This window comes from Corvus moneduloides, chromosome 7, assembly GCF_009650955.1.
Source record: "Corvus moneduloides isolate bCorMon1 chromosome 7, bCorMon1.pri, whole genome shotgun sequence".
In the NCBI taxonomy this organism is placed as follows: domain Eukaryota; kingdom Metazoa; phylum Chordata; class Aves; order Passeriformes; family Corvidae; genus Corvus; species Corvus moneduloides.
The window spans coordinates 11,792,701-11,816,323 of record NC_045482.1 but is presented as its reverse complement, the minus strand read 5'-3'; the positions used below and the strand labels follow the sequence as shown (position 1 = coordinate 11,816,323).

Here is a 23,623-nt window from a genome sequence, read left to right as displayed (position 1 = left end):
AAGAGACATTTCACAACATATATGGATAATATAAGAAATTCCTGTGAAATATCTGCATGAAATTTGTAATTACATCTCAGAGTGAGGTTACAGTCAAACTGTAAGGCAGCAGATAAATTTTGAGAAGCTACCTATCTGATGGGTATGCACAACAGAGATTCTGGACTTTCATTTTCATTTACTCCAAAATATTCAGCTTAAAAGCGTGATAGGTAATTAACTAGGATAATAGCAGTGCTTGCAATGCTAAGAAAGCCAGTGTCTACCTACACATTTATTTTTCTTTCACCACTGTTCCAGATGAAGATGAGTTACTTGCCTTTTAAAATCAGGTTTTACCAATATTCACACATGGGACACTGTATGCGTATATCAAGAGAAAAACAAAATTAAGGAATGCACCTCGCTCTTCCCTTGGAGATTATTTTTCAAGGGCCCCAGAGGAATACCAGTCCTGTCAGTACTAAGGAAGTGTGCAGTCAATGAACAGGAATTAGGCAGAGGAAACTGGTAAAAAGCAACAGCGAACAATCACCTAGGTGTAAAAACTTCTAAAGCTGCTCAAGTGTCCTCCTGCTTTTACTGACCTGGATGAGAGGAGAGGTCAATCTTACTAACCCTTTACACCTTTCTGATTCTGACATTTGGGCCAATAGGTTACCCGATGCCAGCTCTGGATTCTGACACCTTACTATGTTAAACAGTAACTTACTTTAAAATGCGTTCATTGCTCTCATGGCAAGGTTGTTTTGTGCGCTGTGGCATTAGAATCAAGCTAGAAGCAAAAGCCTAGTCCCGTCCAAACTCAGCTGAAAGCCTCCCACTGATACCAGTTCAACTAAGCAAATACAATTTGGGTAAGAGCACAAGATTAGGCACTGCAAAGCAGCAAACACCAGAGTATTTTAGAAAGAAGATTTTAATTATTTGGAAGAAACAGGTTTTCTGAAATACAGACTCAGAACATAAAGACTAAGTAATTTATTACTCATAGCTCTTGTTATGGACAGATGGTTCCTACAGCAAAAATATAGAAAAATAATTTGAATTCAAGTCTAGAAGACCTGCAACTTTTCATATGCAAAAAATAAATCCAACTAGTCATAGAAAAGTGGCTGATAAGGATGGAGAACAGGGCTGTGCATCTGAATAGCCATTATATATACATTCCAAACTTAAATGAGCGTATTTCCTCAGCCTCATAAAAATAGTTTGTCCATGAAAAATACCAATATGTAATACATTTAATACAATTTATACTTGAATTTAAAGATCTCAGATTATGGAACAGTAAGCTAAAATCAAATGAACTGCTTTGTCAACTCTTCTTGTAGAGAACAATACTCTCTGCGTATACAGTGTGCATGCATGTACGTGTATACACGCACAAAAAAGAAGAGGTGTATAGAGATTTGCTGAAAAATTCTATAAGATTATTTGATTTCATTGCAGACCACAGCATACAAACTTCCTGGGATCCTTCTAATACAGGCTGTTCTATGAAATAATAATGTTGGCTGGTATAACCACGTATCTACAACAGGTTTTTGCTATTATGAATTTAATTATCAATTTATCTTTCCAATCTAGATTTCTTTTTTCTAAGAAATAAATGCTGCTTTGGTAAGATTCCGTACAGTCATGACAAAATAAACGTGAACATACTGGGGAAAGCCTTGGAAGTATGATTTAATTTGATAATTAGCAAGTAATAAAGATACCAACAAGTTTTAAGCAGCAAAAGATTTAAAAGACTATGTTCTGACTTATTTTCTTCACCAACAAGCTTTTCGAGCAAGGAACTAAAATGAAGAGATTAAATTTCTCTGCCTGCCATCACTGTGACATTTTAAGCCACCAAAGTCACAGCTGGCACTGAAAGAACAGTGGCATCAGCAGAGACCTCCATTCTTGCAGGACATAAATTGCATTGTGACACCCTGCCTTGGAAAGGCCTGTGGTCTGCGGTGTCCGGCGTGTGATGCTTCCGTCGGGACTTCTCCGAATGCGTTGGATTCTCTGTGGTCCTTGCAGTTGTAGACTGCTCTTGATTTTTCATAGCTCCTTTGTTTTTAGATCGAAAGCTGTTATGCTGCTGTCTTCTGTGCTCAGACCTGGAACCACTCTTTGTATTTTGATCTGCCTCATTACTGGCACTTTGTGACTTATGAGATCCATTGAGCCGCATGTTTTGGTGCTGTGGGTTGAATCTTCGTCTCTGGCTAGAAGGCCCATTCTACCCAGAAAGAAATTGGATAACTGTTAGGTTGTCTGAATCCTTCCAACAGGCCAAGAAACACAGCAGTCAAAATTAACACTGTTACTAGGAGAGGGAAAACATGAAAAAGTTTTGATTGTTACCAGAGTCTCTTTATAATAACTAAAACCAGAACTGCAAATACCATACTACATCTGAGTAGCTAGAGATGCAGATGGCAGGTTCATCACTGATGCCAAATTAAAATATGCCATGATTCAAGAGAGTACAGAAAAGGGCATGAAATTCTAGATATCTCAACAGCAGCTGTTGAGGAAAGGAATCTGCAGGTTCTGGTCAATAGAAGATAAATATGACTCAGCAGTGCCCTGGCAATCAGGAGAGCCACCCATGTCCTGGGGGGGCATCAGGCACAGCATCGCCAGCCAGGCAGAGGAGGGGATTGTCCCCTCTGCTCTGCACTCAGGCAGCCTCACCTCGAGTGCTGGGGGCAGTTTTGGGTGCCATGATATAGGAAAGACATTAAACTATTAGAGAGTGTCCAAACGAGGGCTACAAGGACAGTGCAGGGCCTGGAAGGGAAGCTGTATGAGGAGCAGCTGAGGTTGCTTGGTCAGTTCAGCCTGGAGAAGAGGACACTGAGGGGAGACCTCACTGCAGTTACAACTTTCTTGTGACGGGAAGAGGAGGGGCAGGCACTGTAATGACCAGTGACAGGACCCGAGGAGATGGCCTGAAGTTGTGTTGGGAGGTTCAGGCTGGGTATCAGGAAGTTCTTTACTCAGAGGGTGGCTGGGCACTGGAACAGGCTCCCCGGGGACGTGGTCACAGCATCAACCCTGACAGAGGTCAAGAAGTGTTTGGACAATGCTCTTAGGCACACGGTGTGACTCTTGGGGATGGTGCTGTGCAGGGCCAGGAGCGGGACTCAATGCTCTTTGTGTATCCCTTTTGACTCAGGATACCTCTCTGTGATTCTCTGAGCAGTTAAGAAGTCCTGAAGAACTTGATACTGACTGATTTTTTCCCAAATCATGTATATTGCTTTCCTAGTAAAGCGTTGTGCAAGTCCTACAGTATGACTACAGGAAGAACAGATGTTCGTATGTAAATGAAAGTCAAGTGAAGAATCCTCATTGTGGAAGACATGTCCATTGTGATATTTTGCTCAGAGGATGCTTTGATTCTTAGTGGGAAGTGACTGAATTACTTTTACTTGCATGCCTGACAGGATAGCTGATTCCATACATGCACTGACATTATACACTGCTCTTATATTTCCCTTCAGGCATCTACTTGAGCCTAATGTCCCCACTGGTACAAAATTCAGACCAACTTTAGTGGCAACTTTACCTAAGAACAATTGTACAGGGACATTCTAAGGTGCTATTACAACAAAATATAATTCATATATGTATCATACATATATAATATAATGCTACTAATATAGCACATAGCATATAACCTGTATTATAGAGCTTCTGAAATAATGTGCTTTTAAACCTGGCAGGATTCTACTTTCAAAGTGTATCTAATAATTGTGCTTCAACAGCACATCAACTGACCATTTGACAAGGACTACATGTTTTTCTACCATAGCAATTAGATATAATGGAGGGTATTTCTTTTTCACTCTATTACTGCCACTAGTCACTTTTAAACTGACAGCTGTCTTTACTCATATGCTATTTCTACTTTGTATGTTCATGCTGACTTGAAAATGAAGCTGGAAAGTATATGCTTATATATCTTCAAAAAGAATTAATTAAATAGAGACTGCAAACCAGTATTTGATTTCGTATTAACAACTTTCAATGCTACATATTTTTCTGAAAGTTTTGAAGTAATTTAGTTTAGTTCACAACTGATTGACATCTTACCTGCTTATTTGTTGGGACTCCTTGAGAAGAAGATTCTGTAGGATTGGAAGAAGGATGACTTTGTACTTTACTGCTGGTTGTTTTATTATCAGAGTTCTTGGCATTACTAGAGGACTTTCGGGTGTGCGTATTTTGCTTGCCAGTTGTTGCATGCGAGGTCATTGAAGACAGCACTAAACTACATGGTGTTCTTGAGGAGTAGTTGTTCTTTGGGTGAGAAACTATAAAAAAAGGATTATGTTATCAGTTAAACGATCAACATCTGAACAACAGGGCTGTATTCTTACCCTGCTTACAGTTAATTTTGGAAGCATTGTTTCAGTCTCACTTTAAATAATGAAGTCAGCTACCTTAAGCTAACTGTTGAAGTAACGTGGTGGGAGTCAGCCCATAGTGTTCCACACCTGTGAATCTGCCTCACTGCGAAGCACTTCTGGAGATAAAAGAGCCAATGTGGTGGCGCTACATTAAAACTGGAAGGAGTCTGGCAAAAGGCCAGGATTTTGGCATCCAAGAGAACTTCACTTATTCCTCTTGAAAGGAAATGGGTAAAAGAGATTCTTCCATATGATGGATATCTATAAAAACTGGAACTGAATGCATTGCACTAATCCACTTCATGGAGACCACAGCAGTGAGATTGCTCCTCACAATCAGGAACCACTACTGCCCATCTCAGCATATTCCTGCTCTCTACTTCTCAGTATTTTGAGATCACCTAATTTACTAAGTACTGTCATATCTGGGTATGAAATGCACCCAAAAAAATCCTTGATTCCTCTCTGCATTTCTTCAAGCTGCCTTTGTGAAATGGCCCCCAAGCAGTCTTGAAGAAGATTCTGAGGCTAATGAATTCTTGATCTTAATTTGCTGTCCTGATTTTTCTGATTATGGAATTTTTCTGTTTCCTTCTGGTACAGATGACAAATCTGAGGTTCACTCCAGAGAGACACCTGTTTTTATCTATTTTTTCACTTCTAGTACAGAGAAAGAAGATGAGGAATCATTTTAGTAACTAAGCATCATCTGTTAGCTTTTCTGAGGATCTTATTCACTTATGCCAACATCAGCTACTTCTCCCACTAGGTGTCCTCTTCAGAAAAACAATGCAATGACCTGCACAATGAACTGAATTTTCCCTTCTGCGTTCAGTGAGGACAACCATCCCTGAATTCTATTAATTCTCTCTTGCCTAAAACACACTGCTGCACATGGAAGACCATTTAAAAACCCAGATGCTTGTCATAAAAATGTATTTTTAACAGAAAAAGGTGTACAAGAAAAGGATACAACCCTCTGCTGGGCATTCATATGTCAATCCAATTATTTTTGTTTCTTCCTGTCCTTAATTTTGAGTACATGCTGTCTATGCTCTTCTCATGCTAGAACATTTCTTCCTTTGCACAAGCTCTGTGGGTTTGGTTATTGCTTTTGTTAAAGCCCTTAACAGTGGCTGTTTGTAGCTATAGGCCTTGTATAATCTCTGCTTGAGGGGTATTTGCAGCTCCCAGCAGGGTAGGGGTCTCATTGAGAGATGATGCTAAGAGGAACATCTTTTGCACTGAAAAGCTCTTGTCAAAGACACCCATCATCATGAGTTGCTCATCTAAGGTCACTGAGGGCAGGTATGAGCAAAGTTCTGTGTTGGGGTCCCTCCCCCGCCGTGTAGCCCTGGGAGAGGGGCCCTGAGGGCACAGACACGGGGCTTCCCTGCCCCTGCTCAGCCTCGTTCCCATGGGTTGGTTTGTGTTCCCTGCGCGGGCAGAAGGACCCTTGGTCCCGTGACTGGAACAGTTCCTGGGCAGAGCCCCGGCCATGCGGCTGGAGAAATAAACATCTCTGAAACAGCTATCAAGAATCTGTCTGTCCATATATATTTCCTTTCCACGGGACTCCTGGTTTGATATATGTGTGTTGCAGGATCCCCACTGCAACAAATGGTGGAGAATTGAGAGCAGAACGATCCCCGATCCCTAAGCGACTGATTTGTGTGAGTAAACCCTGGAAACTTTGGATTCCTCTTCTTGGTTTTGCTTTGCTATTCCGTATCTAAACTATGGAGGAACAGTGGGAAGACTCTTGGCTCTCCGAGCCGCATATGGACATTTATCTTAAACTTAAAATGATTCTTGAACAACGATTTGTAAATTTTAGCTTGATTCAAGCTCAAAAAGAACTGAAACACTTCCTGGCATGGTTGTTTAAGAACTTTTTCTATGTTTCTTGGGATTTAATTCTTACCAAGGGCTTTTGGAAAACCGTTTGGACACAGTTAATACTGGAGTCAAAATATATGCCGATGGAAGAATATTTTCGTGAATATTATTTAGTTACCGAGACTGCTGAGCAATGTCAGCTGTGTCCTGGCGAAGGGAAGCCTGGCTCAGGGACCGTGCGGCCCAGGCCACGTGCACCGAGCGCTCTGCGAGCAGCAGCGAGGCAGTTCCCGCGCGCGGGCGGAGCCACGCGAGCCGCAGTGTCGGTGGCGGAGCGAGGAGCGGCGGGACCCGGCGGTGCCTGCCCGGCCGCGTGCAGCGCGTGGTGGAGCAAGCCCCGTGAACGCCCGACCGAGAGGGGCGGCGCGCGGGCGGTGGCTGGCGGCGGTGGCGGTGGAACGGAGCCGCGCCCAGCCGAGACGCGCGCTGGAGCAGGGCGCAGGGGGATCGTCGCTCGGGGGCCTGGCCGAGACGTGGGTGCAGCGCCCGGCATTGGCAGCGAAGCTGCGACCAGAGGAGGCGACGCGCGGAGAACTGAGCGGCGCGGCCCGGCCCGGCCCGCGCAGCCCCGAACGCGACCCCGGGAAGAGCGGGCAGGCACCAGCAGCCCCCGACAATTCCAACACGGGAGCGACCGAAGGAGAGAGCAAAGACGCAGCGAGACAGAAAACAGCAGCCACTCAGAAAAAGGAAAAGATCATAGGAACTAAGATCTTAGGGATAGTAAAATGGTATAATGTTAAGCAAAATTATGGTTTTATAACAAGGTGTGACAACCAGCAAGACATATTCGTGCATAGAACTGCTATTAAAAAGAATAACCCTGAAAAATGCATCCCAAGCTTGGGAGATGGAGAGGTGGTGGAATTTAATGTTGTACTAGGGAGAAAAGGGTTACAAGCATCGCAGGTCACTGGGCCTGATGGTGTTCCTGTAAAAGGCAGTATATATGCAAAAAATCGTAGTCATGTTAGACAGTATCTCTATTGTAAGTCCCCCCTACAGTCTCCCTTTCCTAATCCCACCTTTCCCTTTTACCCTATGTCCTATTACCCCCAGTGTATTCCCAATCCGTTTTTTCATCCATGGTTTCCCTCACAAAACCATGCTTTTGCCAATTGTTTCCCCAAAAATCCCTTTCCAATGCCGAGTGGGGGATGAAAAGGGGGAGGGAAGAAGTTAAACCCTCTCCTGCCTCAGTTTCCCCACAAAGCATGCTCAGAGAATTCTGTCTCCCTTCTGTCAGCCCTAAGATGTTCCAGAGAATCTGTTTGGACATTTAAAGACTCAGGAGGGTGGCTTGTTTTGTTTTGAAACTGTTCTTGTTATGTTTATCCAGTTGTTTTCATTCTCCTTTTATTAAAATAAAACGGGTGAGGTGTTGGGGTCCCTCCCCCGCCGTGTAGCCCTGGGAGAGGGGCCCTGAGGGCACAGACACGGGGCTTCCCTGCCCCTGCTCAGCCTCGTTCCCATGGGTTGGTTTGTGTTCCCTGCGCGGGCAGAAGGACCCTTGGTCCCGTGACTGGAACAGTTCCTGGGCAGAGCCCCGGCCATGCGGCTGGAGAAATAAACACCTCTGAAACAGCTATCAAGAATCTGTCTGTCCGTATATATTTCCTTTCCACGGGACTCCTGGTTTGATATATGCGTGTTGCAGGATTACCACTGCAACAGTTCTGCAGACAGTCAGTGCACTATCAGTCATTTCTAGGATGACACTGCTCCCCTGCTAATAGCTGCTCTTCTGACTTCACTGACCTGATTTGAACAGGCCTGCATCAAACTATGCTTATGTAATGCTTTACTGAAATGAGGTATAAATAATTAACTTGCAGAATTAACTGCAGCTGGAAGTTATTTAGGAAAGTAGTTCATTGAGTTTAAAAAAAATAGTCTATGGTTGTATCAATAGCAGCTGTGGTACTATTAGTCAAGATAATCTTTATGGCATTTTCAATCTCTTATGCCTCAGGGTATTAGATAGGGTCTATGAGGTGACTGTAAACAATTAGATGCATTACTGGGAAGTTTACGTCTTCCTCTGAAACATCCTGGGTTGGTTTCACTGAGAGACAGGATATGGGGTTAGATGGATCTTCAAAGTGTTCTGCAAAAGCAATTCTTATGGTCTAATGAGTTAAACTGGTTATGCCTCCAAGCAGTCAGTTCTTTAGCTATGCAGTCAGAACCTTGTATTGGTAGACTGTGTAGCATTTTCTCTGTTTTGTATTTTAAGGAACTACTTGAAAACATTTATTATTTTCCTTCCACCAAGATGCACTAGTTAAGTATTGTTTTACCAGTTTTCTCCTGACTGGAATACCATAGGACAGAGTAACATTCTGGGCAAAGCCTTATATTATTTACTTTTTTTAGGGGAAAAAAGCATGACAAAGATGAAAAATAGGCTCTTATTTTGCAACTGGGACATGACACTTTTAGCAAAAAAATGCAAAACTGAATTTCCAAGCAGAAGGGCAGATGATTTGGAAACAGGAGCCTGGAGAAAAAGAGGCTGAGGGGAGACCTTATTGCTCTCAACAAGTACCTAGCAGGAGGTTGTAGCAAGGTGGGACCAGTCCCTTCTCTCAGGTTACAAGTAACAGGATGAGAGGAAATAAGTCTCTTGTATCACCAAGGGAGGTTTAGGTTGGATATTAGGAAACATTTTGTTACAACAAGGGTTGTCAGGGATTGGAACAGGCTGCCCAGGGAAGTGTTCAAAAAACATGTGGATATAGCACTTGAGGGCATGGTTTAACTGTGAACATGGTGGTTGACAGTTGGACTTAGTGAACACAGAAGTCTTTTCCTACCTTAATGATTCTATGATTTAGGACTCCATATGGCTCCTGAAAAACCCAGTGAATACTGTTATAAAGCTGGGGAGTTACTTCTTAGCAGGAGAGATCTGAATTGGTCTCATTACATTATGCTCACACAGAGAAGCTTCCAATTTACTATTTATTTATAAATTACTGAATTTGTGTATTCCCTAGAGTTGGAGATCCTGTTTAGATTGAAAACTCCAACTGATCTGAGTAATACATGGAAATTGCTGACAAAGATGGTACTGTGCACCTGCATATGGACTGTGCAGCCCAGGCACAGTGAGTCTAACATGTTGCATACTGTAAAGTTGACTTGTGTGTGTTCAGCAGTCCTGCTGCAGCCAGAGACACCACTCATACTGGGCTTGCTACACACACACACACTGGCAGCACATGTGCTGTCAGCTCTGCTGAACAGGTATGTTCTGAGAAACTCTGAGAGGAATCATCAGCACTTACTTTCTCCACAGAGCTGAATCTGGGTCTTCAGCTGCTCTGTATCACAGGAAAATCGGGCAGACCTGCCCAGCTCTTCATCGTATTTCCGTTCACTCACAAAGTGCTGCGAAAATAGACATGATAACAGTCATTTACATTCTGAACAAAAGACTGTATGGATGGTAAAAGAACCAATCAATACTTAAGCTCACTTTAAGGCTCAACAAATTCTTGACCCCGCCCTGTACACAAGATCTCTGTGCAGAACCAAGTATTACCCCATGTGTACAAAATTACGTCTCACAGCCCAGTGATGGGTGGATCACTCCCACACTTGGGAAGTGGGTCATTTCAGCAGAGAATATGTGTTTGATCACTGAACCTGAAGCTATCAGGTTTACTTGCCAAGTCTAAATGATACACAAACAGCAAAACTCCCCACTGCTACACTGAAGAGGGGATAGCTTACACTTCTCCTATAGCATCTGTACACCGCTCAGAGGTGCTACAGTACTTTAAGAAGCTACACTTTCCCTATGGAAAGCTATTTACCCCTCGGCCCATGGCAGGAATGAACAGCCTGGGCATGTTAATGTGACAACTCTTCCCAGACATTTCTGCAAACAGCTAAAATACCCAAGCAGAAGTGAATGCCTGACCTTAATTTCAGCCCTAAGTTCAGACAGTTGTGCTTCAGCCATCTGACTAGCCAGGTCTGCCAGTCTCTTCAGCTCCTCAGCTTTCTTCTGCCGAGCAGTCAGGATTTCCACTGCCAAATACCAATAGTCAGCCATTAATGCTAGGAAGGTAAATTGCTTTGTAATTTATTAGTCTTTGGGCATTAACATGGTACATCACATGCGAGACAAACATGGACCACTGACTTCAACTGGACTTCCAATATGCTACTTGCACAGATTAAGTTGATCAGCATATTTCACTGAACTGCCTGATTTTGAAAAAGATCTGAAAATGAAAATGTCAGAAAATCAAAGTTAAACCAATCCTCCAACATTCAGACAAACAGGGGCAAAGACATGTTGTTTTGAGTTTTCTGGTGCTTTATTCTGAATCGCAAATACAGGGAGCCTTCCACTGAGACATGGAAAGAAGCATTACATTGAGTCACCAGCCTGTTTCTGAAGACATGCTGTATTTGATTTACCTAGGGGAATTTCACTTCCTCTGAAAAAACCCCTGTTCATATACATCACCATTTTGCTTTCACATATGGAATATACACATTTGCCATTTCAACAGCAAAGCAGCTTTGAAGGCCAATAGTCTTTATTAAAAATAATACTAAATATTCATTACTGCCTGTCTTGTATATTCTATGTAAGGAAGGGGTGAGTAGTTATAGTCTTATAGGGAAAGATTAATCATAAACCACGAGGTAATGATCTACTTATACACAGGATAATACGACATCGTAATTTTGGTGGAAAACAAAATATACACCAACTATTACCTACATGGTGACTCAGTGTAAAAGCAACAACTGATTAACTATCTGATGGGATCAGTACTTATGGCAGAGAGGAAACAACATCTAAACGCAAAACAGTAACAGTCATAGTCTTTTGTCTTGAACTTACACATACAGTCAGGGGGAGTGGTACTTAATGTAAACTACCCTAAGGACACACTCCATTACAGCTGTGGAGATCTTGGCTTCTTTGCCTTCTTTTTGCCACAAATTTCCACGGCACAGTTGAGAATTAATGATATTTCACAGACAGTTTGCTTCTTAACCCATTATCATTTATTTAATCAGGTAACACCTTCTTTTGAAAGTATCATAGAATCATAAATAGTTTGGGCTGGAAGGGAACTTTAAAGGTCTCGAGTCCAACCCCCCTGCAATGAGCAGGGACATCTTCAATAGATGGGGTTGCTCAGAGCCTGACCTTGAATGCTGCGAGGGATGAGGATCTCCCCTCCTCTGGGAAACCTGTTGCCATGTTTCACTGAGTGCAGCATGGTCCAGCAGGCACAGGGAGACACAGCTGCACCTGTACAGCTGTGTGGGAGCAAACAAACTGTGTGACTGTAGAGGAGCGCGCGTCACACAGGGCAGGGAAGGCAGAGGTGGCTACAGTTCCTTTAGGGTAAATCTGTGCCTACATCATTACTTATGTTAAGAACAGCTGCTATCTCTCCAGCTGATCTTTTAATTTCATTTTTTGTAGAATATGATCTACAAGAGTGAGAAAATTTTATCAGATAAATTGAACAGTTTACCAGCTGCTTACCTTGTCCAATAGTTCTGCTTTACTGCTTATTCTAGGTAATGCTAATACTGTTCCTCCCCAAGATGAACATCCTCTTTGCTGAAGTGACTGCCTAGACCATATGATCTCATACTGGCATTTATTTCCACGAGATGCCAGCCAAAACCCATGTTTTAAAAAAACCCTGAAATTATCATATTTGGAATTTTTCCTAGTGTTGACAGTAAGAATAAGATTACCCACTGTAAAACAGTCCTTGAGTGCAGCAAAAAGATATGAAAATAAATAATATTCTAAATCTCAGTTAGCATGTTAGAGTCCTGTAACAACTTGCTGCCTGTTTCTGAAGGCACTATACAGCCTACAGCAACCTTGAGAGACAGCAGAAACCATGCTGTTGGAGACAGGTACTGGGGCCATCCACTGTCATGCATGGAGCTGGCTGGAAAACAGGGAAACAGAGCATGCCATGTGCAAATGGAGCACTTTGCATGCCAGTAGGTAGGAATTTGGTTTACTTTCTACAAAAATTCCTGTAACTGGCCAAGATTAATGAAGGGACCCTATAATACCATCAGCCCTGGACAGTGGATTTCCAAAATGTGGTTTTGTTTATGCAGTTAGGGCTTAAACCTGTGTCTGCTGATCAGTGGGAATTCTACCACTGGTTTTCCTGGGAATGAGTGCATGCTCTGTAGCTGATTATGGCTACCTGGTGTCTGCAGGTAACCAAAAAGCTGCTGATACATATCCCTCCACAGCTCCTTCCCAGAATAACACAGAGCTTCCAATCCACATCTATTTCATGTTATTCCTAGAAATTTAACAAATAAAATTCAAAACACAAACTAATGCAAATCTTTGCTGTCATAACTCATACCTTCTAGTTTCCAAACATACAACTGCAAGAGACTTGGGCAGCAACAGAGAATTTAGACCATTTTTTTAAACAAAAATTCAATTAGTATACCTTTGTAAACTAAGCGAGTTCTAAATGCAAATGAAGCATTCAAGAATGTTACATATATTTGTGACCCTGCTTGGAAGGACCTTAAATTCAGGAATCAATAAAAGGATTATACACATTCCTAGAAATGATATTTTCATCTGCCAGGAAAAGTATCATTCTAACAATGCTTTGGTTAGTGTTCAATTTCTTGCTTAGCATTCTCTACTGAAACACGTTCCCCTGTATTTACTGGGGGTAAATACAAATACTGTATCTTGGATTGAGTGTAAGACAGGTATTGTGGTATCCTAATACATGGCTCATCTTGCTTCCCTCCCCCCCCCATCAGAATATATATACATGAAAATGCAAAAACCAGAGACAACATGAAAGCCTAGAATCAAATCAGCTCCCATAGATTATTAAGAAAACAGACTGCAGTAAACATCTGTTTTTAGATTTTTTAAAAAATTGTTCTAATTCATAAGCTTGATCATTCTCCCTTAAAGCTATGCAAAGCAACACAATAACCTACTCCCCTACTCCGTAATTCCAGTATTCTAACTTACGTAGGTAATATAAGCAAGCAAACAGTGATTGATAAATGGAAACAAAGTGATTGAATAACCACAGAAATGAGGGGGGAAAAAAAAAAAAAAAAAGAGTGGTCAAAAATCTCTGATAGGTAAGCAGAAGGAGTAAGTAATTTAAATCTAACTCCATATCACCTTTTGGTCTACCTTAATTTCATAATACTGAAATTTTGATGTACAAGCCTCACAGAAACTACCCTGGAACATCAAAGCCTTATCTGACTGTATACATATAGAGTGAAAGATGATGGAATGCTGCTAACCAAATTTATGGATTGTGTAATTTTCTGCCAAACAAAACAACTGTTTCCACAGTATTCCAGAATTTCCTTGCATATTTTTTTTTACTTACTGGCTTCTTCTTTAACTTTATCAATTTCTGCCATTAATGACACTTCTTTGTCTACGATGCTAAAAAAGGAAAAAAAGAAAGAAAAAAATAATAATTTAATTCATTCTAGAACTACAACAAAATCGAAAGCTGTAACTACACGCAGACTTCAGACATTAATTATGGGCTGTTTTGAAATGAGTAAGACTTAAAAAATTGAAGCTGAAGAAACACCTAGGCAAGCCAGCTACAAAAAATTAGTGATAATGAATGTGTGCTGCTTTACACAAACACCTCACTGGCCTTCCCATGTATCTGCACAGATGTGGAAGTCAGTCTGATTCAGCAGAGCAATCCTCAAATGACTCAACAGCCTGTTTCCTAATTAAGCCAGATATACCATTGCTGCTACCCAGATTAATACAGTTTAGGTCTCAGCACAAAACTAAGAATGCAACAAAATTAAAGATGTGTGAAATGAGGTCCTTCTCTTCCTTAGAGATATTTTTGCAAAACATGTCAGGGTAAACAAGAAAATGGTTTGTGATGTAAGTAAACATTAAAGTATCTCCATAAAAGAAGTCAGTTTCCCTGCCCCCTATTCCCTCCAGGACTGGGAAGTCAAGTTGTTCCACTTTTACTTGGCCTTCCTAAAGGAGTCATGTGCCTCTCCTTCACAAACGTTTGGTGTCTGATCCCTGATAAGACTTACAAGCTGTCAAAGTGCAACTGTCTGAGAGCAGACAGGTCGTGTGGTAAATTGGTCACATTATGAACACAGTAACATTGTCCAGTGGAGTAGCATCTCTGCAGAAGGCTCTCCACGGGACAGTGCTCTGGTGTGTCACTCTGTTTTCGCCTCAGTAGATTATTCTTAAAGTTAAATTCACATTTAATAAACACCACTAATACTAATGTTTGTGTTTGCATAAGCGAGTAAATTCAAGCAGCTGGGGGAGAAATTGCAGAAAGTATGTCAAACACCAGGCGTACATCTAGGCACACACTCAAGGGAAGAGTGGAGCTCTCAACCCTTTTAGTAAAATCAACCTTAAACATTAGCTTTTGTACCCAGTGAAGACCCTGAGTTACATGTGAACAGGCTTCTACTGAAGGAAGACATTATAGAAAACTTAAACCCAAAACATTTGTCTAGAACGTCCTTAGCAAGAAAAGAAGATCATGCAGAGTTCAGTGGGCAGTAAAGAGAGATGGAAGACGTTAAGAGAGAAGAACTGACAGGTCCTTAACTACAACAGGGAAAGATTGGCGAGCAGGCAGTGTGGGGAACACACAGCAAACACACAGCTGACAACCAAGCATTTACCAGCCAGAGCATGTTCAAGTGCCATTCATTGAAATCTTCCAACCAGCCTCATCTCATACAGGAGGGTTGCAACAGAAGCTCTGCAGTCTTCTGCCCTCGGGTTTTCCCAGCCTCCCATGCCCCCTGTAGAGGAGGAGACCTTTACACTGCCTCCCAGTAGTCAACAAGAGGGACAGAAGCTGGTTGGCTGATGGCAAAGGTTGCAGTAAGACAACACAACTGCAGTGTAACACATTTTTTTGTTTCATACATAGAAATAAGACTAAAATTACTGTTTTGGCCTGCCAGATCAATTTAGTGTGACGTACACACCAGAGGAAATAAAACAGCAGGGTGTTTTCACGGTAGAGCAAATCAGTTAAGAGGGAGGCTCTGACAATGGAAGGACACGCTTGTTCCAGTTAGCACTCAGTATTCTCCAGCATAAGCATTAAGCTTAAACTCCAAATAAGCAGGTGATGATTTCAGCTTGCTAATCTAAATAGTCATAGCTTCTCAGGATTAATCTACTTTCAAATAGCTTTTGTAACTACATGGTTTAAATAAACTTCCTTGATTTTCACAACAGGTGGCTGAAACGAGTCTTGTAAGTTCTTACCTATTTCTACCCTCTACAAAGAGAATCTAATCATCTTTACTATTTTCTCTTAAATTAAAAAAACTGCAGATTTTTGTCTTTTCTGCCTCTGTTATCAAAGTGTCTCCCTAGCACACTACACAGGTTATATAAACATGAACTTTTGTCTGGAAAACATATTCAAGCAACAAGGTCACAACAGCAGAGCTCATGAGAAGAGTGTTTTAGTGCAGTTCATTCCAGGACCGTCCTCTCTCCAGTCTAACAACAGATCCTTACTAAACCGGTTGGCCCCTAACATTTTATTTTGATGCCAAATAGAACCACTTTTAATACCAGAATGAAAGCAAGGCCATAGCAGTCCTGTATTTATCATATTTTATAGTCAAATCTTATGTGTTACTAGACAGTTTTCCATTCCTAATGTTTCATTTTGGTCTCTGACAAATATTTCAGGAAAGTGTTTGGATGTTGTAGCAGTAGAGGACAGGGCCGATAAATTTAAAGAACAACCACCTGAGTACCTCCCTTCTAGCTAGCTACAAACTAACACTGGAAAAATTAAAGAATAACACAAGAGAAAAACAGTTTGGTGCCTTTGCCCATGTCAGACTAGTTAATATGATAAACTAAGTTTCTTTAACGTACAGACCTTCATGAGGATTCCCCTCCCTGAAGACAATACAGCTGTACTAATTTATATCAGCAGAGGACAAGCACTCTTGGCTAAAAAGAGGAAACATACTAATCTTCATCTGGAAGCGTACAACCACGTTTCTCAGCTGGGAAACCATAAATGGCCATGTGTCATATATGGGAAAAGTTAATGTTTCTTTAGATATGTCCTAGGCCAACCAGCACCAGCAAATGCAAAATAAGAGCAACACTTCCTCCAACAAGAATTTATCAGCATTATAAACAGATGAAAACAACAGACAGAAAACTGGAAAAAAAAATCTGGCCTGAGGGGATAAAAAAAAGACAGCTACAAAGAGAAATCTAAATGCTAACATATAGAAGGAGAAAGGACAAGAACAGTGTGGAAAACCAATGGATGAAATCTTGTCTCTCATTCCTGCTAGGATCCCACTGTTTTCACATAAAGGTCCCACAGTCACTTAAACTGAACAGCTCCTTAACTTAGGAGTACAACCATTTTTAATGTATTTTCTGGAAAAATGCCCTACTCAGCCTTAATACAGTGATCATGATTAGACCACAGCAAAAATGTTATTGAGAACTGCTCCGAGCTCAGCTCAGCAATACCTCCTGGGAAAGCATTTTCTTTTAATGCTTCTTAGTGTCCATTTGACACTAAAATGTTGTATCAAGCTGGTACACTCCAGTGCACAGCCTGTAGCCATTGGTATGCTGTGGAGAACTGGATACTGAGTGCTACAGGAACTTTCTGCACACTCAGGTATAACCAGATTTGAGCTCTAGCAGAGGAAGGAACAGAATGCATTTCAGATCTAAAGACACCTGAGGGAAAACATTCTGCTAATTCCTTCCTCTCTAGTTACGTTCTCTTGGGTTTTCTATAGATGTTTGGAACTGGGTTTAAAATCATGGACATACTACTTTAGCTGATGTTCTGGAGAGTTCATAATCTTGTCAATTTTTTCTGATTACTCTGAGCACTAAAAATCTCCTTACCTTGAGTATCAGTATCAACACCTGAATATATTCCCACATACCATTTGAGACTCTGGCGACAAACACACAACTCAGAACCACTTCTTTCTTTGAATGTACCTGAATCCATGCCCTAATCATCAGTCGACAGGTTCCCCTGCTGTAGTAGACCAAGCACTGGGACTCAATTCCCTCCTCCACTGACCAGACTCAAGATAGCTCTGAATCAACTGAGTCTTATCTCCATGACTGATGATACAGAAAAAACCAGAGTAACATTATTATCCCTTTCTTTTCTGTCTCCCTTCACCACACCAGGCTCCTGAAAGGACTGATTCTTCCTTTCCTTACCCCTCACGTTTTCAGGATCATGACCTAGGTACCAAACTTGAGCTATCAGCATCATATCACTGCTCACCACAGGTATCTGCAGTTTGGAGCACAGGATTTAGCACTCTTTGAGCTTAATATCCAGGTGAAATTTTGAAGCAAGGCTCAGGAAGGAGACAATTTTGTTGAGGGGACATGGCAAAGCAGAGGCTTAACATGGAGGGCATGCAAATGAGACACAGCCAATGCTTGTGCTGTAGAGATATGAAACGCAGCAGGAGAGACAGCAGCTCTCTAGGAATCATTTTGCTGAAGTGATTTTGAGGGCAAAAACTTAAGTGCCCTGTTCCTGGTCAAATGAACAGTACTCATGCCTGGCCTGGCCTTACACAGGCTGGCAGGATTCACACTAGTGTACAATGGCAAAAGAGCTGCAAATGCCAAACTACAATGAGCTGCTGGCACAGCAATGATAGGGGCAAATTATGCTGACAGCTGCCTCATTTCACAGTTTCATACTCAGAACAAATTCAGAATTTGTTCTGACATTAGTGGAAACAAATTAATCTTCCTCTAGTTTACTGCATGAAATTTAGTATTTGCACAGTGAAAAAGAAAAGATATTTTCAGTCAGCTGCAATACCTCCAAATCCCACTAAAATGATTAAAGTTATTAGTGCCTCTTGAGAAAAGCTGCTTCAGGGTGCCAGGCTGGCTGATTTATAGCTTTACTGATGAGAATCACAAGGGTTCCAGATGACCAGAATCTTCTCTTTCCTTCTGCCTCTTCTAGGCATTATGACAAACCAACCTATTGTGCCTGAAGAGATGGGGAAATAAAAAGACCAAGCTGACATGGAGGCAAACATGCTGACACAGCTCACAAAGGTAAGCCCCAGCTGTATGGCACCGAGGTTACTGTTAAGTGTAATTCGAATGAGTCCTTTCATAACCCTGTTAAACCCCTCAAAATGCCAATTTTCTCCTTGGAGCATTTAATAAGCTTTACCCTCCCCTGAACTAGCTTTGTGCACAGTTTGAGAATGACTGTTGTTCTGGAGACTGAGGAAGACAGTGTCAGCTGTGGCATCCTGAATAACTGCAGCAGGGCTCTTCATCCAGAAGAAGAAGAGCTATTTTTTCATGGGCATCCTCTGGGGGCTGGTTCAGCTGGAGAGCTGCTGAACACTGAAGTACAATTTGAGCCCTTTTTTCATAAGGAAGGGAGTTTGAGTAGTTAGACACTATTGGAGTCTGACAGCTTAGGCATCAACAAAAATACAAGATACTCCAGTGATGTTGCTCTGTCAACACTTTGGAACAGACCCCAGCAGCTCCCTGAAGTTGTACTGATTGACAAGCTGCTGACAAGCTCAAGCAAGTTTGAGGGATGTTAGTACTGTTACTGTCTCTGCTACATTTGAGCTGATGTTACATGCAAATTCATGAGATGGTCCTGATAAGCTCTACATTGGTCTTTAAGTATTATGCTCTTTTTCTTGCACATACTTCCCGTCTATCATAAAAATATTAGACCCACAAGCAGTGTGAAAAGACAACTGGTAAGAACCTCTAATCCAATTGTGTATTTCACAAAAGAATCCTGCACCTCAATCCAAAAACTAGAACTGTCCCTGTCAAACTTTTGGCATAAGGAGATAGAATGATGTGATGACCATGTAAATATAAAGCCCAATCACCTGTACTAGGTGATTACAAGTGTTAAAGGATTACTGCCTAGCCAAGCTATTTTGTAATTGGAGAAATGATACTTCAAGTTTCCTTTATATTAATAGGAAATATATATATTGTAGAAAATATCTTGTAGGAAAAGCTGTTACACTACGTATTTTGCAATGTTTCAGTAGATTATATTCTTCCAGTATTAGCTCAATATTATTTAAATGTTCACAATGCTTGAAGGTTATTTGATCCCCATATTAGCATATGCACGATTACACAGCAAACGAGATTACATGAATTTTCATTCTGATCACTAGTACAGTCTGACAATAAGAAGATAAACAAAAGACAGCATAAATCAATTTCACTGAAATCCTTTCCTCTGCAGAGTACAATCTAGCAGAACTGAAAATACCCAAAGGCTTTTAGTTATTCAAGTTTATTTTGTGTAATTTTTTGTCTACCTTCACTAACATTGCTCTCTTCAGCAGCCATAATTAAAGGTCTATTTGCAATTTTCTTTTAAGATCTCTTTACAAAGAATTAGAGATTTGTTGCCTCATCACAAAAACCTGTTTAAGCTAAAAACTGACATGGAAAACCTTTTCCTGAAAGAACATTTCTAAATTTTAGTTATTTAGAAATGAAGGCATCATCTCACAATTTGGCAGTTTTAACAACGGTGAGTATGAGTTGCACCACAGCTTGTTAGCATCCCGCACATTTTTACATGAACTTGTGAAGTATTTCTTTCCTATTTGAGTTTCAGTTCTGATCTGACTCCTGAGGTATCTGAATACCTTACTGGTTTTATATATTTTAGCCTAAACACACTCCAGCAAGGAGGAGACAGTTGTTGAGCTCCTGCTACAGAAAAGAGGCAACTTCCCCAAAAGCACATCGGAAAGTGGCCTCGAAGAAAGAAGAGTCTGGCTTTTTGGTGCAACATCAGTTGAAATTTTCAAGATAATTATTCCCTTTTTGTGTTTAGTAAGCTAGATTTCTCATTAGTCTGACAACACTGAGATCAGAAAGGAGATACTCACTTTTCATCCACAATGACATGCACAAAAGCAATAGTCTACCTGCACAGTCTCAAAACCAGTGTGTCCTGTTTTTTACTGAGGATGACAAACACATCTATGAATGACTGGGAGGGAAGAGGGGAGACACAAGGACATAAAATATGGACAACAGCTAAAAACCAATGTAATCCACCTCTGAATTTCACCTCTTTAATCTATTTTCACAAACTTGTTAAAAAACACCAGGATGAAGCAAGTAATTGTAAAAGACAAAGGGGTCAGAAGGGGGACTTAAGTATCTCATTGAAACCTAACTCCCCCCAGTTTCATGAGCTCTGTCTGTTCTCTCCACTAATGCACAGCAAGGGTGATCCCAGACTGCTGGAGGAGGTGAGGAGAATGCCAGCACAAGCCCCTCTCCCAGTGCTGCAGCTCTCCAGGCAAGTACCCAGCCTGAGGCCAGAGCTGTGGGATCAGGTTCCCCCAGACTCCCCAGGCAGCAGGGGCAGGGCCCAGGGGCCTTGGTCAAAGCACTGATCTTTGAAGGTACCTGAACACCCAGTGGGGCCAAGGAAACCTGAATGCAAGCAGACTGTTTTTATCTTCTCTGTGCTGACAAGGTTAAGGACTGGATCGTGTGACTGATGGGCAAACAAATATCACAACAAACTGCAAGAGGATTTGAAAACCTGGACTTTAGAGGCATAAGGACTACCAAAGGTCGGCTGTCAGACAGACAGAAACCTCATAAGAACTGCCAGTAAATGGAGAGCAAAACAGTACAGGAACTCTGTTCAGTGTAAAGCAATACTAGTTCTGGCCTTTCCAGCCACCTGCCCATCTCCAAACTACCACATCACAAACAGGCAGCTCTCATCTGGTGCCACTGATTCTGCGCTATGGGTGACAGAAAACCATCATCTTTACAGTTTGCCAAGTAAGGGTCCCAGAAAGGGGCAACTGTGTTCTCACTGTTCTACAACTGTGAACACTGGCAGCACTGCTCAGCACCCCACACTGAGTCAGTACAGACAACTATATAAGTACAGACATAATTACGTTCTTTTAGATTATTTCTTCCCCCATTCAACCCCTCCTGTGCCTTAACTTAGAAATCAATATAAAAACTGCTTGATTTTCCGCAAACATAGAGCACCTGCTTTCTAATTGTTACCCTGAATCTATTTTAATATATTTTTAAATTGTCAGTTTTGCCAAACTCCATTTTCCCAGCATTATGTCAGAATCAATTTTTTATCTAGCCTATGGTAAAGCTTTCAACTGCTTTTTCTTCACTCCAAAAATTCATTTGTGTTGATTTTCATGCTCTTAACAAAGCACTGGACCTACCAACATGTTAGAAAAGAGTAAAGATGCTTGTATTTATGTGGTTCAGTTCTGCATGCAGTGTAATTAAACCTGAATCTTACTACTTTCTACAGACTATTTGTGGCTAGCAGCAGACCATATGGGCAAGTAGCAGATGTTTCCTTTGAGTTTTCCATATGACTGTATGAATGCCCAATACGTGAAAATTATTTTCTGGCAAGAGGTGTTACAGGGAATGGTGGCTCCTTTTGTGCTCTACACATTTCACTCAGATTTCCTGGGGCTCTCCTTTTATCTCCAGGATGGTTATTCAGTCTCTTGGTGGAAAAGAAGTGAGAACACAGTTAACACATGTAGGTTTTAAGCTTGGCAACAAATGTTTCAAGCGCACCCTAGTGAGAGGAGAGTTCACTTAGCTTTTCTGACCCTCCCCTGCAACTTAAGGACTTTGGTAGCTGCCTTTTCTGTGCTCTACACTACTGTGAGACACGGCTATGCTCTAATATATTTTATATCCTAGTCGTAAGGGGAGGACCTTATATTCTCACTCACACAAAGGTATTCCTGAAAACCATACACCAAAGCTGAATGCAATGAGGAGAAATTCTGGATCAAGGAGTACTATGAGGAAGATTTTGCTCCTAATTTGCAGGCTCATGTGAGCCTGAGGAACACTGCCCCTTCAGCTTGCTTTGCTAAGTGCTCTCATAACCTTGGGAAAGCAATGTCACAGCCCAGCAAGAGCAGGGGTGACCAGAGTGCTGGATCACAGCAGGAGCACAATCCACATGAGACTGTAAAAGACTTCCTGTGGTGCAAAGTGCCCTGCCTTGTCCAGCCCATGGCTTGTAAAATGCTCTAGTGTCTTCTGGCATAAAGAGAGCTGAATAAATGCAAGCTGTTATCACTTCTTCTGAGCACACAGAGAATTACTCCAGTTAGCAGAAACTTAGTGAGGCTCTTTAAGAAAGAGGATGTGAGCCCAATGCAGTGTTTTTAAATAAACATCCTTCTGGGACCGTTATTAGCCCCATTTTACTAGAAAGTCAAAACTGAAGTAAGCATTGCATTTTTCTGCCAAGCTTTTACAGCAGTTCACAGCACATCTGCTCCCTAGCACTGTTTTTCAGATTGTGGGAGGGTGTGCAGTGCACTATTTTGCCAGGTAAGTGACTTTTTACACAGCAGCATAGCATACCTACCGAACATGTTCAGAAGTAACTTCCCTTCATTGGTTAGGTCAAGCTGTGAAATACTGAGCTGGAGAGAAACATGGAGTTTCACTGGCAGCTATCACTCAATAGTTTCTGCTGCTAAAAGGAAAAGTTCTTGTGAATCTTTCTGCTGAAGCTTCAGGACGTCTTAGGCCACATGTGCTATTCATTTCCCTCCATGATAATGGTTTCATTTACTGTCTGGAGGTAGGAGAAGATACATGCTATTATCTTTGCATGCTTCATTCTTTCTGTGATTGGTAAAATCATGAAAAGATTTAGAAAACCAAAACAGATCATGAGAAAGTCAAAAATATTACTGACTCTTGCAATGCAGTTTTGATTCTGACCTTGACAGTAAATGCAAAAAAGGACACAAAAGTGGTCTTTTATCCTATTACCAAAGGAAGAAAAATAAACCCAAAAGAGACAAACTAAATATGTGTTTCAGCATTCAGCTGCAATGCAAGATAAAAGCTTCTGACTTCATTTAGCTTCACTAAAACCCTTTAGGTGGTGACAGCTGTGTGTAACAGGAAGGGGTTACAGTATTGAGCCCATTCCAGTATTCCTGGCAGTTCCAAACACAGACAGCACTTGGTGGCTGTTGTATCTGCTGTCCATCTCAACCAGTCCACACTCCAGCAGCAACTGGGAGAGGAACTTGGAAAAAGCTTTTGAACCACTACCACAATGGGGACCTGACAGCATGCCCTTGCTTTGGTTACTCCATAGCATTCTGTGAGTGACAATTAGCTGAATTCCTTAATTTTTCCATGACAGACAAGTTGACTGTGTCACAGTGAAACTCCA

The 23,623-nt window shown here is 41.5% G+C and overlaps 1 protein-coding gene across 4 annotated transcripts in view; it reads right to left on the bottom strand.

The window, feature by feature from the left end:
• Positions 1-901: 901 nt before the first annotated feature.
• The window catches only part of SPATS2L (spermatogenesis associated serine rich 2 like), an 82,139-nt gene continuing 59,417 nt past the window's right edge, over positions 902-23,623 (bottom strand). For all 4 annotated transcript variants that reach the window (XM_032113792.1, XM_032113793.1, XM_032113795.1 and 1 more), the window contains 5 exons: positions 13,712-13,770; positions 10,243-10,352; positions 9,605-9,707; positions 4,099-4,319; positions 902-2,236 (listed from right to left, as the gene is read on the bottom strand). In XM_032113792.1, the coding sequence (XP_031969683.1) occupies positions 1,850-2,236; positions 4,099-4,319; positions 9,605-9,707; positions 10,243-10,352; positions 13,712-13,770 (880 nt within the window). In that variant the 3' untranslated portion in view covers positions 902-1,849. The remainder of the gene's footprint in view (positions 2,237-4,098; positions 4,320-9,604; positions 9,708-10,242; positions 10,353-13,711; positions 13,771-23,623) is intronic.